The following is an 18,925-nucleotide window of genomic DNA, read 5'->3' as shown; positions in this document are numbered from 1 at the left end:
AGGTATCACATCCCTGAAACCCCCCAAGGTACCATATCCCTGAAACCCCCGCAAGGTATCACATCCCTGAAACCCCCCAGGAACCACATCCCTAAAATCCCCCAGGAACCACATCCCTGAAATCCCCCAAGGTACCACATCCCTGAACTCCCCCAGGAACCACATCCCTAAAATCCCCCCAAGGTATCACATCCCTAAAATCCCCCCAGGAACCACATCCCTGAAACCCCCCAGGAACCACATCCCTAAAATCCCCCCAAAGTATCACATACCTAAAATCCCCTCAGGAACCACATCCCTAAAATCCCAAGAACCACATCCCTGAAACCCCCCCAAGGTATCACATCCCTGAAATCCCCCCAGGAACCACATCCCTAAAACCCCCCCAAGGTACCACATCCCTAAAATCCCCCAGGTTACCACATCCCTAAAATCCCCCCTAGGTACCACATTCCTAAAATCCCCCCAGGAACCACATCCCTGCATCCCTAAAATGCCTCCATGGACCACATCCCTGAAATCCCCCAGGGACCGCATCCCTAAAATCCCCTCAAGGTATCACATCCCCGAAATTTCCCCTGGATACCACATCCCTGCAACCCTAAATCCCCCAGGTTACCACATCCCTAAAATCCCCCCAGGAACCACATCCCTGCATCCCTAAAATGCCTCCAAGGTACCACATCCCTGCACCCCTAAAGTCCCCCCAGGAGCCACATCCCTGCATCCCCCCGCTCCACCTGTATCCCCCTCCAACCTCCCCCCGCCCCACATCCCGCACCCCTCTCCGCATCCCCCCCGCAGCCCCGCACGCTTCCCACCCCCTCCCGCCTCCTCGCAGCCGCTGCATCCCCCCCAGCGCCGGGTACCACACCCCCGCATCCTCCATCTCCCGCATCCTCCATCCCTCCTCGCATCCCCCGCATCCCTCCCCACCCTCCGCATCCCCGCACCCCACGCATCCCTCCCCACCCCGTATCCTCACTCCGCCCCCCCCGATCGCAGCTCCCCCCCCCCGTTCCGCAGCCCAATCAGGGCCGCTCGGAGGAATTCAAACCCCGGCCCCGCAAGCGCCGGCGGCGGCTCCGCTCCCGGGCCGGGCAGGCTGCGCCGTGGAGCGGCGGCGGGGCCGGTCCGGATGGGCTCGGGGAGCGGCGGGGCGGGCGCGGCCCCCGCCCGCCGCCCGGAGCGCAGGTGAGCGGGGAGGAACCGGGGGGAACCGGGGGGAACCGGCAAAGTTTGGTGGCGGAGCCCCGCGGCTGCACCGGGCACCGCCCGGCCGCGGCTCCGCAGGGGCGGTGCGGGATGCGGGGGGATCCGCTCCCGGTGCCGCTCCCGGTGCCGCTCCCGGTGCCGCTCCCGGTGCCCGGGTGGGCTCCCTGTGGGCATGGGGGGTCCCGAGAGGTGCGGTATCCCCGGGGGTCGGGGGTCTGTGACAGCCTGGGGTGGGGGAGAGGGGGAAAAAAGGGGAATATTGGAAGGAATATCGCTGTTCGATAAAATCTGGGATGGGCGTTTCGGGGAAGAAGAAGTGGAAAACAAGGAATTCCCGCAGCTGCTGCAAAGCCGCTGGTTTTGGGGTTCTGCTGTCGGGGAGCCAAGGGGCGGCTGCCGAAGCCCCCGAGGGCTGAGGGGATTTGAGGTCCTCACCCCGGTCTGGGAGACGGTGGGGGAGGCGGCTTCGGGAAAGTTTGGGATGAACCGGAGCCGCTGGGTCCCTGCTGGAGCCGGGGGTCGGTGCGGGAGCCGGGGGGGTCCCGCAGAACCCCAGGACAAGGGGCAGAGCCCCGCAGGAGCCGGGGCCGTTCCACTCCCAGCCCCTCGGGAAGAGCTGCGGGAGCTCTCCGGGAGTGCCGGGGAGTGGCGGGGGGAACTGGGGAAGTCTGGGCCGGCTGGAGGCAGCTTTTGGTGCAGAGCCTCGTGTTGAACATGAGCTGAGGCTCCAGCAGGGCCAGCGGTGGCATTGAGGCGCTTTGGGGGCTCCCGGGACCCGGCTGCCGTCCCCTCCTTTCTGCCGTTGCCGGGGCTCTGCCTCCTCCCGGCTCGGCTGGGGACGGGGCGATGCTCGCGGTGGCTCCGGCGGTGCCCGGGCTGGGCCGTGCGTGGGACAGGAGCCGGGGATGGTTTTCCCGGCCGAGGGAGGCGGTGGGAGCAGGATCTGCCCGGTTGCTGTGGCAGCGCAGCCCCAGCGCTGCTGGCAGTGCCCAGGTCCTTGGGTGAGGCTCTGTTTTTCCCTGAGCAGCCCTGGGAGGATCCTGGGCTCTGTTCGGGGTCTCTCCCCACGGTTCCTGTGCCAGGAGGGGAAGGGAAGGAGGTGGGATCGTCCCTGAGAGCGGCGCGGGTGGAACCCCCGGGCTGCAAATGCCCCCGGGAAGGACGAGGACAGGGCCTCAGGCTGTGCCACGCAGGGTTTAGGGTGGAGATTGGGGCAATTTCTCCACAGAGAAGCTGCTCCAGCACCGGCACGGCGGCACTGGGGGCGTCCCCATCCCCGTGGCCATTTCAAACCGTGGATGTGGCACTTGGGGACGGGGAGCAGCGCTGGCCTGGGCAATGCCGGCAACGGGCTCAGCGACCTCGGGGGACTTTTCCAACGTAAACAATTCCCTGATTCCATCACCTGGGACAGCTCCAGGGCCACCCAGCAGCGCCTGCTGTCCCCAAGGCTCCATCCACCTGTTGCCGCTGGCCCCGGCCGGGCGCTCCCGCTGCCGGCGGCATCTGCTCGCTGCTCCCGGGGCCGGGGCAGCGTTCCCGGGGCTCAGCGGGACGGAGCGGGCCGTGGGCAGCCCGGGCAGGCCGGGCTGGGGCTGGAGCAGCAGCAGGGCCGTGGGTGGATGCCGGAAAAGCCGGAGCTGGGAGCGGCAGCCGCGGTTCGTGAGCTCCGCGCCTCCCCCGGCGCCTGACACGGTGACAGCAGCGGGTGACAGCAGCGGGTGACAGCAGCGGGTGACAGCAGCGGTGACACCTCGGGCTGGCGGCTCTGAGCTCCCTGCAAGCGCCGAGTGCCGCCGGTAAATGCCGAGCCGAGCTCTGGGAGCGGCTGATCCCAAGGAAGCGCTGCCCGGCTGGAGCTGCGCTGCCTCCGAGCGCTCCCCACAAAGTGGAATTGATGGATCGGAGCTCCCCGGAGGGAGCCCAGGGCCATCAGGCTGAGCTGCAGCCCGGGGCGGGGCGCTAAACCCGGGATTAAAGGAATGACCGAGGATGGAGAGGGAATGGCGGGGTGGGAGTGCTCCAGGGCGTGGGGGCAGGGATGGAAAACGGGGATTAAAGGGGAGCTGGAGGCTGTTCCCTGCTGGAACCTGCGGGGAAGAGCTCTGGGGACCCAAAAGAGGGATCTGGAGTGGGTCTGGAATTGTTGATCCCAGTCGTGCCTGGCTGGTGGGACAGGACCTGCCCGTTCCCTTTCCCTTTCCCATCCCAGCCGTGCCTGGAGTTGAATCTGTCTGGAAACCACCCGGGATCCCGAGGGAGGGACCCACCAGACCCTTCCACGGGCACCTGCTGAAGGATTCTGTGGTGTGGGCAGGGCAGGGTGCTGCTGGGGAGCTGGGATGTGCCTGAGGTGCAGAGCTGCAGCCTGGGAAGCTCCCAGCACTGGGCAGCACAGCTGAATCCATGGATTTTCACATCTCCCCAAGCCCTTGCGTGGCTTTCCCTTCCTTGGTGCCCACCAGGTCTCTACATCCCAACCGCCCAGGCAGAACCTCCTTCAGGGAGGATTTTTGGAATCCAAACGTTTCTTTGGAAGCTTCTGCTGGGATTCCCCAGTCCTTGGGAATGGTTTGGAGCAGAGAGCCCTGAACCCACAGGAGAGCAGCAGCTTTGGGGTCATGGAGAGGAGCAGAATCCTGGGAGCTCCCAAAGAGGCAGGGCAGGAGCTCCTGGATGCTCCTCCAGCCTGGAAAGGCTCTGGAGGCCGGGCAGGAGCTCCTGGATGCTCTTCCAGCCTGGAAAGGCTCTGGAGGCCAGGCAGGAGCTCCTGGATCCTCCTCCAGCCTGGAATGGCTCTGGAGGCCAGGCAGGAGCTCCTGGATGCTCTTCCAGCCTGGAATAGCTCTGGAGGCCAGACAGGAGCTCCTGGATGCTCTTCCAGCCTGGAATGGCTCTGGAGGCCGGGCTGGCCGGGGCTTGGAGCAGCCTGGGGCAGTGGGAGCTGTCCCTGAGCCCATTCCATGATCCCACAGCTCCCTTGGAGGTGTCCCCGTGTTGTGGCTTTGCCATCCCAGCCTCGCCGTCCCCACCTTCCCACTGCCCTTGGGGCTGGCCCAGCCCAGGGGGATGAGGGATCCTCTGGCCTGGGAGAGCTCTTGGCTGGGGGAATTCAGCTGGAAAATCCCTGGATTGGCCCCGTGGAGCTGCCCGGGCTCCTCAGGGCTCCTCGGGGCTCCTCAGGCCGGAGACTCCGGTGCCTGAATTCCCTGAATTCCCGGGATCTCCCGCAGCCCCTCTGCATTGCAGGGCTGGGAGTTTGTCTTTAATTGTGCCGGGCTGTGCTAACGAAGGGATTAAGGCCTGGGAGGGCGAGCGGGTGCCGGCCAAATTCCCTTCCAAATTCCCTTCCCTGCTCCAAGGGCTGTTTTGTAACGCTCTCCTTTCATTCCTTCATCCCTGCCTGGAGCATCCCACACTGGGATCCAGATCTGAGCCACTGCTGGGGCTGGGCCATGAGTCCCCAGCAGCTGCTGAGCCTTCCCAAGGACTGAGGGATGAGGGAACTCCTGGATGGGCCTGGACACTCCCTGGATGGAGCTGGGCACTCCCTGGATGGAGCTGGGCACTCCCTGGGGGTGCTGGGGGTGTTCCAGAGGGCTGGGGATGGGCTCAGGGCAGGGCAGAGCTGGGGGATGCTTTGTCTCCTGCTCCCTGCTGGAGCTGCTCCATCCATGGGATCCTCTCCTCTCCAGGTCAGGGATGCCCCCAAGGCTCCTCCAGGAGAGGAGGAGGGGGCTGGAACCAGAGCTGCTGCCAGGGGATGGAGCAAACACACACGGATTCTGCAGAGCTGTGCAGGACAGGGGCGTCAGGAACATTCCCTGAGAGCAGCAGGGAGGGAACCTCGTCCCCAGGGCGCCTGGTGTCCCGCCAGGCCCGGGGCAGACACAGCCCTGCTGGTCCTGGAGCAGGATCCCAGCCCAGCCTGGCTGCCAAGGTGCTTCCAGGAACGCCTCTGTCCACCAGGGCACGGCGGGGAGACAAAGCAGGCAGTGATGGAGAGAGAGAGCTTGGACCAGGCAGTGATGGAGAGAGAGAGCTTGGACCAGGCAGTGATGGAGAGAGCTTGGCACCGGCCTGGCACAGAGTGTCCTGGCAGGGCAGGAGCAGCCTGGGATGCTGGAACAGGGCTGGAGCTGCAGCCCAGAGCAGGGTGGGGGACACAGGGATCCCCTGGGCAGGATGGGGGTCCCCCCTGCAGGGGGACAGCGCCGTCCCCCTGTCTGGAAGGGGGAAGGGGAAGGGTTCCAGCACTGGGATGAGAGGATTTGGGTGCTGGGGATGCTCCTTCCCTCCTGCTCCGTCCCGTGGGTGTCACTCACCCCAACCCAGGCCAGGCATCCCTGGCCCTGGGGGAGCCATGGAGGAGGGGAGAGATGGGGATGGGCCAGAGGGACCTGCTGGGATCCGGGCCCTGCTGGGATCTGGACCCTGATGGGATCCAGGACCCTGCTGGGATCCAGGACCCTGCTGGGATCTGGACCCTGCTGGGATCTGGACCCTGCTCAGATCCAGGACCCTGTTGGGATCCAGGACCCTGCTGGGATCCAGGACCCTGCTGGGATCCAGGACCCTGCTGGATCCCCCTGGTTTTGATAGAGATTTTTGGTGATTTTGGGAATATTTCTGGGGGGATTTTTTGGGTCCGTGGCCATCCCTGCCTTCCCTAATCCTGTCCATCCCACAGCACATCCCTGGAGCAGAGTCTGGATCTGGGGAGCCTCAAGGAGCTCAGGGCAGCCCCTGTGATCCACCAGCAGCTCCCAGATCCTTCCCCTGCCTGCTTTGCCCCAAATGCTGGGGACCGTGGCCAGATTTGATCAGGACCTCCCCTGAGGGAGGCAGGAATGGGATCCCCCCGCTCCCTGCAGCCCCTAAGCCTGGATAAAATCCCGGGGAGTTCTCGGCATGGGAACGGCATCGATTTCCCGGAGCTGAGCCCTGGCCCTGCCATCGATCTGCATTTTTATCAGCTCATCTCGGTGACTGAGAGGCTTTGGCACTGCGGGGGAGGAGGAGGAGGAGGAGGAGGAGGAGGGAGAGAGGAGGAGGAGGAGCAGCTCAGCTCTGGGGGTGCTGCCGGGGGTCCCTCAGCTCCTCGGGGCTCCTGCTCGGTCCTGCAGGGCCCCACATGTCCTGAAAAGCCTGGAGGGATGGAGGGAGGGATGGAGGGATGGGAGGAATCAGGGATGGAAGGAAGGAGGGATGCGGGAATTGAGGGATGGGAGGATGGAAGGAATCAGGGATGGAAGGAGGGAAGGAGGGATGGGAGGAATAAGGGATGCAGGGATTGAGGGATGGAAGGAATCAGGGATGCAGGGATGGGAGGATGGAAGGAATCAGGGACAGAAGGAATGAGGGATGCAGGGATTGAAGGAATGAGGGATGCAGGGATGGAAGGAATGAGGGATGGAAGGAATGAGGGATGCAGGGATGGAAGGAATGAGGGATGCAGGGATGGAAGGAATGAGGGATGCAGGGATGGAAGGAATGAGGGATGGAAGGAATCGGGGATGCAGGGATAGAAGGATGGAAGGAATCAGGGATGCAGGGATGGAAGGATGGAAGGAATGAGGGATGCAGGGATTGAAGGAATGAGGGATGGAAGGATGGTGAGGGATGGAAGGAATGAGGGATGGGAGGAATCAGGGATGCAGGGATGGAAGGATGGTGAGGGATGGAAGGAATCAGGGATGGAAGGAATCAGGGATGCAGGGATGCTCTCCAGGTTAAAACACTCCCCAGGCAGAGAGGCTGGGACACTTTTTTCGTGCTTTTGGGAAGGACATGGAGCAAATCCAGCGAGGCTTCGCTTTCCCTCCTCGCCTCCCTCTCCTGCTCCCTCTGAGCTGGGTGGGCTGGAGGGGCTGAACAATTCCAGAGAATTCCCCAGGCGGGGAGGGGCCGCTCTTGGCGCCTCTGGAATCCCTGGATGGCAGCAATCAGCCCGTGCCGGCCCTGGCAAAGCCCATTTCCCCTCGGATTCACGGCCGTGCGGGGATGCTGGGCTGGGGAGCACTCGGCATCCGCCGTGGATTTGGGGGTGTTCGCTCTGTTCGGCCTCTGCTGCCTTCCCAGTCGGGTTTTAGGGGCTGGGAGCGCCCTGGGACAGCGGGAGGTGCCCAGGGGCGGCGCTGCCTGCGCTTCAAGGTCCCTCCAAGCCAGCCCGGTCTGGAATTCTGTGGCAGGAGCGAAGCTGCCCAGGCTGGGATCGATGACCCCACTCTCGTGCGCTCCCATCCCCGTTTATTTCGGGGGAATTCAGCTCCGTGGTCCTCGCAGAGCCTCGGCTGCTGCTCCGGGTCCTGGTGCACGTGGAGGGCGGCTCCGAACAGCGCCTCCGACCCAGGAATGATTAAAAATCCTTTAATTGCAGCGCCGGAGTTCTTCGGAGCTGAGTCTTTGCCCATTTGCTCAATAATTCATGGCAGAGCCCGGTAATTAAATGCTAAAGACCCGATTTGCCTGGCATTGTTTGCAGTTCCATTGCTGCTTGAATGCAAGAAATTACCGAGTCATTTAATTGGTAATTAAAAGTAATGATTGCTTCCCATGCTCCAGGAATTACTCAGCATTTCTGGGGTTGTTTGCACACAGCAGAAACGCCCTCCCTGTTTTCCAGGCTGAATTCCTGTAAACTTATCCCTGGATTGGTGCTGGGGGAGGCCTCGAGCTGCCCCATCCTCTTTCAATGGCTCATAAAGAACAGGAAAAATGCAAATTAACACAAAATGAGGCGGCGCAGGCTGCCCGTGGGAAACTCCTGGGTTTGATCCCCTTCCGGGCTCTCCCACTGCACATGGCCTTGGATGGGTGGATTTGGGGGGAATTTGGAATGTCCAGGTGCTTTTGGAGCTGGGTTTGGGCCTTTGGATGAGGGAGTGTGGGGCTGCGTTTATAAATATCCCACAATTCCTGACAGGGGAAATCGGGATCTGCTCCCGGGGAACAACAACAGGACAAGAGGGAACAGCCTCGAGCTGTGCCAGGGGGGGTTTAATTTGGATATTGGGAAAAGTCCTTCACGGAAAGGATGGTCAGGATGAGGGGTCGGGAGCTGGCACTGGGATGGGATGGGATGGGAGTGGCACTGGGATGGGATGGGAGTGACTTTTAGGACCCTCCAGGAGCCTTCCCCAGGTTTTGATCCCCAGGGACGGATCCTGGAGTGTTCAGGAGGTGTCCCCACGTTTTTGGCGCTGATGAAATCCCGAATTTCCTCCCCCTGGGGCTCAGAGACCCCGACCCCAAGGGAAACATCCCCTGAACAGGGCAGGGTCAGGGCAGGGCCCTGGGGGAGCTGGGAGCCCCTGGAGGGGCTGGAGCTGACATTCCCAGAGCCTCAGGGAGCGCTGGAACTGGGATTGCAATTCCCAGAGCTGGGGACAGGGAATGATTTCATTTTTTGTGCAGAGCTCCGGAGCTGAGCGTGGCTGTTCCATGCACAATCCAGGCACGGATAACCTTTGCTTATTCCCAGCCTGGAGTTACCCTGGGCTGGGTTTTTGCTGCCTAAGCCCTTCCAGCTGCCCTTTCCTGCTCTGATTCCCAAATCGCCGGCTCTGGAGGCACCTCGGAGCCAGAATGTGAATTAATAATGTGCTAAGAAAATAAAGACACTTCAACAGCCTTTAAATCAAGGGGAACAGCCTGTTAAAGGCTTTGGACAAATCCCATTACTTTGTGTGCAGTTTTAGGGCTGGCAGGAATAAATCTCCCAGCAATTTATGGATGTGACAAATTCTTTCAGGAAGAAAGAATCCCATGGGATGCTCCCGGTTATCCAGAGGTTCTCTGAGGAGTTATGGAGCAGATTGATGTGTCCCACCGCAAGTGGCAACACAATTTGTGGCCTCTGGGTCACCTGGGCTGGCATCAAAATCCATTTTGGGAGCCTGGGATGCTCCTCCCCGGGCCCTGGAGCGGGGCTGGGGTGGCAGGAGCGGAGCAGGAGGAGGGGACGGGCACTGGGAATTTCCTGTGGTTGGTGCATGGCAAGGAAAGAGGGATCAGGGAATGCTGCGGCTCTGGAGCTGCTGAGGCCTCTCCTGGGGTGGCTGCAGGGACCTGGACCCTGCTGGTGTCCCCAGAGCTCCCTGACCCCTCTGTCACTCCCATTTTTGGTGTCACAAACCTCGACCAGGAAAGGCTGGTTTTGATGGAAAACTGCAGGAATTTGGTTGGGGTTGTCCAGAGCTGCGGATTGCCCTGGCTGCAGCCCCCAGTTCCTGTCTGGGGACACCTCAGGGCTCCCTGGAAATTGGGGTTTCCTCCCTGTGTTTGCCTAACCCTGGAAATTCCTGCTCCAGGAGTTTCCTCTGTTCCCCTCTGGAGCATCCAAAGGAGCAGGATTGCCCTCGTGGCCTCTCCTCGGTGCTTCAGGGAAGCTGCAGGGATGGGATTCTGTGCAGGGAGAGCTCCTGCAGCAAGCAGGGAGCAGCTCAGGTGTGAAACATCCCTCACCTGTCCAGGAGAGCTCTGCAGGGCTGGGCTTGGCTCGGGAAGGGGCAGCGAGCTGGAATTTGGAATTCTCTGCTTGAGCAGGGGAGCCTGGAGAGGACAGGACAGGACAGGACAGGACAGGACAGGACAATCCCTCAGTGTCACCAGGAAATGTTGGGAGTGAGGCCTCAGCCCTCGGGAAGGGGCTTTGGGTGGGAGGGGAGCCCCACCAGGGCCAGGGGTTCTGGTGGATATAATTGAATATTGTGGAACTGGATAAAGCCTCCAAGGCCATCGAGCCCAGCACTGCCAAGGCCACCCCTGTCCCCAAGTGCCACATCCCCGTGGCTTTCAGCCCCTGCAGGAAGGGGGATCCAGCCCGTTCCAAGGCCTGCCCACCCTTTCCATGGAGGAATTTCTCTCCTGCAGCCACCCAGGCTCCCAATAAGCCCAAGGTGATTTTCTTTCATTTCCATTGGCAGCTGAAATCCAACCTGCCGTGGCTGGAAGCTGCAGGAAGCACAAATGGTTTTCCCCCAGCCACGGGCAATGTTTTTTTTTGGGTTTTTTTTTGCCTGGAACTGGAGCAGCCAAGTGTGGGATTGTCCTCCAAGCAGGAACAGTCACTCGGTGCCACAGGGCTGTACCCGGAGCAGCCACTGCAGGTTCCACAGATCCCTTTGTCAGCACTAAAAAGGGCTCAGATCCTGCTGGAGGTTTCTGGCATTTTGTAGGGAAGGGAGCTCAGATTAGAGAAACACTGGGATTTTCCTGTCCCCAGACCGCAGGGCTGAGCGTGGGACAAGGCAAAGGCTGAGCCTCATTTCGTTATCCAGCAGGAACCTGCTCCTTCCTGCCTCCACCTGGAATTTCTTCAGCATCCCCCAAACCCCAGATCCCCCTGAGGCTGCAGCTCCAAACCTGGCTCTGAGGCAGGGCTGGGACTGATATTCCTGAGTGCCAGAATTTCTGAATATTCCTGAATCCCTGTGCCTCAGGGCGCCTCTGTCCCCAGCTCCCCCTGAGACCATCCAGCTTTTTGTGCTGTAGGAGGAACAATTCCTCAGCACAGGGATCTCTTCCAGCTCTGAGAGCCTTCCAAGGAGAGAGGGCAGAGTGGGAAGCTCCACACAGCAATTCCCACAGCGAGGGGCTCTTTATCAAGGACCTCGGGAGAGGCAGAGGAATTTTGGGACAAAAGTCTTGAAATTAAAGTTGAATTAAAGCCACGAATCCCAGAATGGCTTCAGCTGGGAGGGACCTGAAAGCTCTTCCAGTCCCATCCCTGTCCCAGGGTGCTCCAAGCCCTGTCCAGCCTGGCCTTGGATGGATGGATGATGGATGGATGGATGGATGGATGGATGGATGGATGGATGGATGGATGATGGATGGATGGATGGATGGATGATGGATGGATGGATGATGGATGGATGGATGCAGGGATGGATGATGGATGGATGATGGATGGATGGATGGATGGATGGATGGATGGATGATGGATGGATGGATGGATGGATGGATGATGGATGGATGATGGATGGATGATGGATGATGGATGGATGGATGGATGGATGGATGGATGGATGGATGATGGATGGATGATGGATGGATGATGGATGGATGGATGATGGATCCATGGATGGATGGATGGATGATGGATGGATGGATGGATGGATGGATGGATGGATGGATGGATGGATGGATGGATGATGGATGATGGATGGATGGATGATGGATCCATGGATGGATGGATGGATGATGGATGGATGGATGATGGATGGATGGATGGATGGATGGATGGAGAGGGAGGCTCTGAGCACCCTTGGCCACATTTGGGATTTGGAGATGGCACAGGGGATGGATTTTTCCAGAGGAACTCTGGGAGCTGCCAGGACAGCCACACCAGGCCCTGTGGCTCTTCCAGGAGCAGGTGGGAAGGAGACCTTCAGGAATTGTCCATCCATACGAGCAAAGCAGTTTTAATTTGCCCCTGCTGAGCTGCCCTGTGCCCCGGGCACCGAGCGTTCCCTGCGCTGCTGGAGTGTGGAAAACTCCCCGTGGGCACCTCCCAGGAACCCAGACTCCATCAGAGAGGTTTTTTTGGGATCACAGGGATGCCAGATCTTCCCAGGGGTCAGCAGGGAGGTTTTTAGGATGCAGTAGCTTCCCAGGGGGTCAGAGCAGAATTTTTGGGGATGCAGGAGCTCCCTGTGGGATCAGCAGGGAGGTTTTTAGGATGCAGGTGCTTCTTAGGGGGCAGAGCAGAATTTTTGGGATGCAGGAGCTCCCTGGGGTTTTTTTTTTTGGGATGCAGGAGCCCCCCGTGGGATCAGGGGGTATTTTTTGGGATGCAGGAGCCCCCCATGGGATCGGGGGTATTTTTTGGGATCGCAGGGATGCGGAGCCGGGGCGGGGGCGCAGCTCAGCCCCAGAGCCCGAGCACTCCCACGGTCTGGCTTTCCCAGGCAGGCGCCTCAGGAAACTTCTCCGGCTCCGACTGCTGCGCTCCACCTTTTATTCTAATGGATTCCGCATCGCCATAGGAACCCGCTCGGGCGGCAGCGAGCGCCGCCGCTCCCCGGGAGCCGGGGGATGGCCGGGGATGGAGCCGGGAGCCCGGGGCAGCGGCCAGGTACCGATCCCGAGGGGACAGGGACCCCCAGCCCCGCTCTGCCGGGGGGGGCAGCCAGGAAATGTTCCAGGGTGGGTGGAGAGGGCAGAGCAGCCGGGATTTGGGGTGGGCACAGCCTTTCCTGGGGTTGGATTGGTCTGGGAGAAGGGTCCTTGGCAGGGTCGGGGTCTCAGAGCTTGGGATTTGGGGAAATCCGTCCCTGCGTGGCTGGGGCTGGGCTGAGCCTTCCCCTGGGCTGCCCCTGGATGGGATGGGACATCCCAGGCGCTCCATGGGGCTGATCCACTGGGATCTCCCTGGATCCAGGGTCCATCTGCCCCACGCTGCTGGATCCAGGCAGGATTGCGGCTTGGGAGAGGGGCTGGAGCCCTCCCATCACCCACAGGCTGCTCCAGCAGGGAACTGCCCCAGCTGGAGAGGTCCTGAGAGCAGGTTTGGGATGTGAGGGGACACCAGACACCCGAGGAATCCTGATGGGGCTCAGGATCCTCCCTGGGCATTGTCCGGACCCTCCTGCATCCCTTTGTCCATCCCACAGGGCTGGGGGAAGGAGAGGGGCTGGGAGGGAGCCCCTGGGTCCTGCTGGATCCTTGGGAAGGGCTGGCACTGCCCGGTGCTGGCTGTGCCTGCTTCTCCAGGGTGGGATGGATCCACTGGAGGGTTGGGGACAGCCAGGCTGGAGGTGCAGGGGGGGCTCAGCATCCCCCAGGCACGGACAGGGTGGGAAGAAGGATCTGACCCTACCGGGGAAGCTGGGAAGGGGAGGTGGATCCCAGTGGATCCCAGTGGATCCCAGTGGGTCCCAGTGGATCCCAGTGGATCCCATGGATGGGATTCCTGGCATGGGGAACACTTTTACTCCTGCTGGGCCTGGCACAGGGCAGAGGAGCAGCCCCTGGGGCAGCCCTGAGCTGGGGCAGGAGCAGATTCCAGGGGTAACAGAGCTCTGGGACTCACAGCAGCTCTGGGAGACAGGAAAATCAGGATTGTCCCAGCCCCACAAAGCAGGGGAACAGCCCCGTGCTCTGCAGGAGCCTCACACCCTGCTTTGACTGGGGCCAGCTCCGTGCCCGGGGCTTGGATCCCACTGGAAGTTCAGGATTCCCTGGCACAGCCCCTGGATGTGCTCCAGAGGCTGCCAGGCCCCGTCCCAGCAGCAGCATTTACTGAAAAAGGCAATGCAGGGATTGCAGCTGCTCCTGGGGGGGCACCAGGGTGTCCAGAGGGGCACGGAGCTGCCTCTGTCCCTCTGTCCTGCTGGACACGGCTCAGACACGGCTGGGACACGGCTCAGACACGGCTCAGACACCAGGACCCGCTGCTGAGGAGGTGAAGGGAAGGAGGGAGGGATCCCCATGGCCCTGCCACTGAAGCCTTTCCCCACCTTTGAGGAGTTCAGGCACCAAAAAACCGTGGAAAAAACATTCCGGGGAGATTTTCCAGTGCTTCACTTATGAGGGTGAAGATGAGGGTGGGGAAGTGGTTTTAAGGGAAAAGAGGGGAGATTCGGGGCGGAATGAGGGAGGAATTTGTTAGGATGAGGGTGGGGAGGGGCTGGGATGGAATTCCCAGAGCTCCATCCCTGGGGGTGCCCAAGGCCGGGGGTTTGGAGCTGCCTGGGGCACTGGAAGGTGCCAGGGCTGGCTCTGGATGGGCTTTAAGGTCCTTCCAGCCCAAACCTGGATCCTGCCCTCCATCCCACCTGGATCACACCCAGATCCTGCCTGGCTCCGTGCTGACTCCCTCCTTTGTTCGTAATAAGCATCTCATTAGATATTCCCTGTTCCCAAATTAACATTTAATTCGTGCCTCGTTCCCAGAAAAAACCTGGGCACAGCCTCCTGGAATTGTTGACAGTGATCCTGTTCCTTTGTGAGCTCTGTCCCTATTAAGCAATTTCCTCGCCTGTGTCTTTTGAGTTACTAAGGGAACAGGAATAAAATCTTAATAAAACTCCATCAACTGTTCCTGAAATAACAGCAGCTCCTTGGAGGGGCCTGAGCGCAGGGATGGGGCTCTGCTCCAAATTCCCAGGAAATCCAGAGCACAGAGTCAGGGATGGGTTAGGCTGGAAGGGCCCAAAGCTCGTCCAATTGCACCCAATTGCACCCAATTCCACCACCCCAGGGTGCTCCAGCCTGGCCCTGGACACAGCTGCTCTGGGAGCCCCAAGGGATGAAAAGGCAACAAATCTCAAAGGGGAATAAATCCTTTATTTTCAGGAGAAATAGCACTTAATATAAACAATATATAAATTATAGAAATATATATTTTGTATTAATAGCATATAAATAAAATATAAATATATCTATAAAATAAATTACATATATTAAATATAAATAAATATATTAATATCAATGTGTTAATAATATATAAATCATACCAGGGTTACCAATTAGCAGGAATTATTCGATTTTGTCCTGACTGTGCCTGATCCTCCCTGGATTTGGGCCCTGAGCCATTTGGCATCTCCAGATCCAGGATTTATTGCTGTCCTGAGCACCACAAAGGGGAATTTTTAAACCAAATATATCCATGGGAAGCACAGAGAGAAGTTTAGGCTAGGTTTAGGATACTGGGGGAATTCCTCCATGGAAAGGGGTGGAATCCCCATTCCTGGGGGGATTTAAAATCTTATGGATGTGGCATCTGGGGAGAGGGTCAGTGGCGGCCTTGGGATTGCTCTGCCTTGCCCTTCCCCATGGATATTGGATATTAAATATTGGATATTGAATATTGGACATTGGATATTGAATATTGGATATTAAATATTGGATATTGGAGGTTGGATATCGGATATTGAATATTGGATGTTGGATATTGGAGGTTGGTTATTGGATATCGGGTATTGAATATTGGATGTTGGATATTGGATATGGGATATTGAATATTGGATATTGGATATTGGATGTTGGATATCGCTGCCAGGGAGGGCAGGGGATGTTCCTGAGCTCTCTCAGGGAGATTTTGGGCTTTTTTTTCCTGGAGCCTGGATTCAGGCTCCAGGATGCTGCAAGGGGATATTGGGGTGGGTGTTCCAGGGAGGATGGTATGGATATTTCAGGGATATTCTAGAGATTATGGTGTGGGTGTTGTAGGGATATTGATGTGGATATTCTAGAGATGATGGTGTGGATGTTGCAGGGATGATGGTGTGGATATTCTAGAGATTATGGTGTGGATGTTGCAGGGGGAATGGTGTGAATGTTGCAGGGATGATGGTGTGGATGTTGCAGGGATGATGGTGTGGATGTTGCAGGGATATTGATGTGGATATTCCAGAGATTATGGTGTGGATGTTGCAGGGATGATGGTGTGGATGTTGCAGGGATATTGATGTGGATATTCCAGAGATTATGCTGTGGATGTTCCAGGGATGATGGTGTGGATGTTGAAGGGATATTGATGTGGATATTCCAGGGATTATGGTGTGGATGTTGCAGGGGGAATGGTGTGGATGTTCTCCTGAGGGGGTGGTGTCAATGTTCTCCCAGGGAGGATGACGTGGATGTTTTCCCAGGGAGGTTGTCATGGATGTTCTCCCAGGAATGTTGGTGTGGATATTGCAGGAATATTGATGTGGATATTCCAGGGATTTTGGTGTGGATATTCCGTGGATATTGGTGTGGATATTGAAGGGACTTTGGTGTGGATATTCCGGGGATTTTGGTGTGGATATTGGTGTGGATATTCCTGGGAGGTTGGTGTGGATATTCCAGGGACTTTGGTGTGGATATTCCTGGGAGGTTGGTGTGGATATTCCATGGATATTGGTGTGGATATTGCAGGAATATTGATGTGGATATTCCGGGGATTTTGGTGTGGATATTCCATGGATATTGGTGTGGATATTGCAGGGACTTTGGTGTGGATATTCCAGGGATATTGATGTGGATATTCCAGGGATTTTGGTGTGGATATTGGCGGGACTTTGGTGTGGACATTCCTGGGAGGTTGATGTGGATATTGCAGGGACTTTGGTGTGGATATTGCAGGGATATTGATGTGGATATTGCAGGGATATTGGTGTGGATATTCCGGGGATTTTGGTGTGAATTTCTCCTGGGTGAGCTCCCACAGTGCTGGGAATTCCAGAGCAGTCCCGGGATGTGCTGTTGTGCTCCCTGCAGTGGCCAGAGCCCCTGTTGTTAACCCTGTCCCTGTTCTCTCTGTCCCTCTCCCTCGCCTCCCAAAGCCCTGGAGAGCCGGAGCCCAGCTCGGTGACGGGGCTGTGTGGGCACAGCCTGGCCTTGCTCCTGTCCCCACGCAGCTGCAGCCAGGTGGGTGCCCCTGTTCCTTCCCCCTGCTCCAAACCCTGGGGGAAGCAGCAGCTGGACACGAGTCCCCAGCAGGAACCAGCCCCCCCTGTCCTTGTTGAGTCCATCCTGGGGCAGCTCCAGGCCTCCCTGAGCAGCCCCTGGGTCCCCACAGCTCCTTTTTGTGGGGATCACCTGGGATTTGGGCTTCCAAAGGGTCCCTCAGCACCAGCCTGGGCCTCTCCAGGGATTGCTGGGCATTCATGGCCAGAGGAGCAGCCTCTGCACCAGTGCCTGGAGCTGCCCACCCACGCCTTGTGCCCTCACCAGTGGCTTCCTGAGCTTGCCAGGAAATCCAGAACTCCCTGAAAACCTCCTGAGCACCTCCCTGGGCCTGTTGCTGTATCCCGTGGCTGGTTCCTCCTCCCCAGCCATCTCTGCTTTCCCCACATCCCATTCCTTCTCCTTCACCATCTGTTTTTCCACATCCAATCCCTCCTCCCTCACCATCCCTGCTTCCCCCACACTCAATTCCTCCTCCCTCACCATCTCTGCTTTCCTCGTGGCCAATTCTCCCTCCCTCACCATCTCTGCTTTCCTCGTGGCCAATTCCTCCTCCCTCACCATCTCTGCTTTCCTGTAGCCAATTCCTCCTCCCTCACCATCTCTGCTTTCCTCGTGGCCAATTCTCCCTCCCTCACCATCTCTGCTTTCCTCGTGGCCAATTCCTCCTCCCTCACCATCTCTCCATGCCCGTACCCAATCCCTGCTCCCTCACCGGTTCTGCTTTTCCCTCCAGGAGCTCTGGGCTCGCCCAGGAGCCGATCCCGAGGGGTTGCCCATGGAATAGGCGCTATCCCAGGTGCCTGGGCACGCGAGAGGCTGAAGTTGATCGCCCCGGGGCACCCAAACCCGCCCTGCCCTGGAGCCCCCGGCCTCTGCCATGAATGATGCATCCACCATGGATTATGAACTGCTCTCCCCGTCCCTGGTGGAGCACCCCGCCGGCGCCGCGGGCATGGATGCCGAGCAGAAAACTGTCTTTGCCTTCGTCATCTTCCTCCTGGTGTTCTTGGTGATGCTGATGGTGCGCTGCTTCCGCATCCTGCTGGACCCCTACAGCCGCATGCCCGCCTCCTCCTGGACGGACCACAAGGAGGGCTTGGAGCGGGGCCAGTTCGACTACGCCCTGGTGTGAGGGGAGCCCGGGCCGAGCTCCGGTGCCGCCCCCGGCCCCGCTCCCCCTCCACCCACCCACCCACCCACCCATCCATCCCTCCTTCCCTCCCTCCCTCCGCAGGGATGCTCCGGGCAGGGGGGCGAGCAGGGGGTCCGGCCCCGGGGAGGTTTTCTAGGGCTTTCTCTCTTTTCTAAGCACTTTTCGGTTCTCTCGGCAGCCCGCGGGACGCTGGGGGTTGGACGGGGAGGCTGGACGGGGACCCCGCTGCCCCTCGTGCCCCCGGGCACCGCGGACGGGGCATGGCGGGACCTGCCCTCGGCCTGCGGGGCCCCTGGGCTGGGCTCTGCCCGGTGCCAGGCCCGAGCTTCGACCCCCGTGCCCCCGCTGCCCCCCGTGCCCCCCGGCAGTGCCCCCGTGGTCCAGTGCGTGTCCGTGTGTCCTGTAGCTGAGCTGTGTCCGTCAGGGGTTTCTCGGCACCGGCCCCCAGTGCTGGCTTTGTTCCTCCTCTGTGCCACTCCCGAGCCCCCCCAAAAGGGAGGGGAGGGTGGGGACCCCCCCCGTGCAGCCCCCCCTTGGCTCCAGCCCTGTCCCCTCTCCCTGTCCCTGCCCAGCTGGTGACACTGGGCTGAGCGAGGGGCAGTCCTGGCCTGGGGACACCAGGACGGGCCAGGGGTCCCCAAAACACCCGGGAGAGGCTCCTGGGGCATCCCTGCCGGGGTGTCCGGCCCTTCCCGGGCTCTCCCGGGGCTCTGGAAGGGGCCGAGGGGCTGCCAAGGGCCGTGGTGGGCAGCGGGAGGGTCCCGCCAAGGGATTTGGGCCTGGGGGGAGGGAGAACCTGGCCCCCCTCCATGGAAATAAAGGGATTTGGAAATAAAGCAGCACCGTGCCGACCCCAGCCGGCTCCCGCTCCGCTCTGTGCCGCGTCCCGGGAGGGGAACGGGACCCCCAAAAATCCTGGGGGCAGCAGGAGGAGGAGGAGGAGGCGAGGGGTCACTGCCAGGTGTGACCACCAGGACACGGGGACCCAGCCCGGCCGCCTCCTGTCCCAGCACGGACCGGCACAAATCCCCTCTCACGCACGGAGCTGTTCCAGGACATTTTCTGGCTGTCCCAGCTCCTGTTTGCCCCCGCCCGGTGCTGTCCCCGTTCCCTCCCGGTGCTGTCCCCGCTCCCTCCCGGCCCCGGGTGCCGCAGTCC

At 59.8% G+C, this 18,925-nt stretch overlaps 1 protein-coding gene across 1 annotated transcript; it reads left to right on the top strand.

Moving 5' to 3' along the window:
• The first annotated feature begins 1,001 nt into the window (after positions 1-1,001).
• On the top strand, positions 1,002-18,623 carry CTXN1 (cortexin 1). Its single transcript, XM_054649954.2, has 3 exons — positions 1,002-1,194; positions 16,488-16,572; positions 17,348-18,623. Exon 3 carries the CDS (start codon positions 17,492-17,494, stop codon positions 17,744-17,746), a length of 255 nt encoding a protein of 84 aa, XP_054505929.1. The 5' UTR covers positions 1,002-1,194; positions 16,488-16,572; positions 17,348-17,491; the 3' UTR covers positions 17,747-18,623.
• Positions 18,624-18,925: the final 302 nt, after the last annotated feature.

This window comes from Agelaius phoeniceus, chromosome 29, assembly GCF_051311805.1.
Source record: "Agelaius phoeniceus isolate bAgePho1 chromosome 29, bAgePho1.hap1, whole genome shotgun sequence".
In the NCBI taxonomy this organism is placed as follows: Eukaryota; Metazoa; Chordata; class Aves; order Passeriformes; family Icteridae; genus Agelaius; species Agelaius phoeniceus.
This window is presented reverse-complemented; position numbering and strand designations above follow the sequence as displayed.

What these genes read in the sequence shown, in the direction of transcription:
- CTXN1 (XM_054649954.2), top strand. Translation starts at nt 17,492, where the DNA reads ATGAATGATGCATCCACCATGGATTATGAACTGCTCTCCCCGTCCCTG.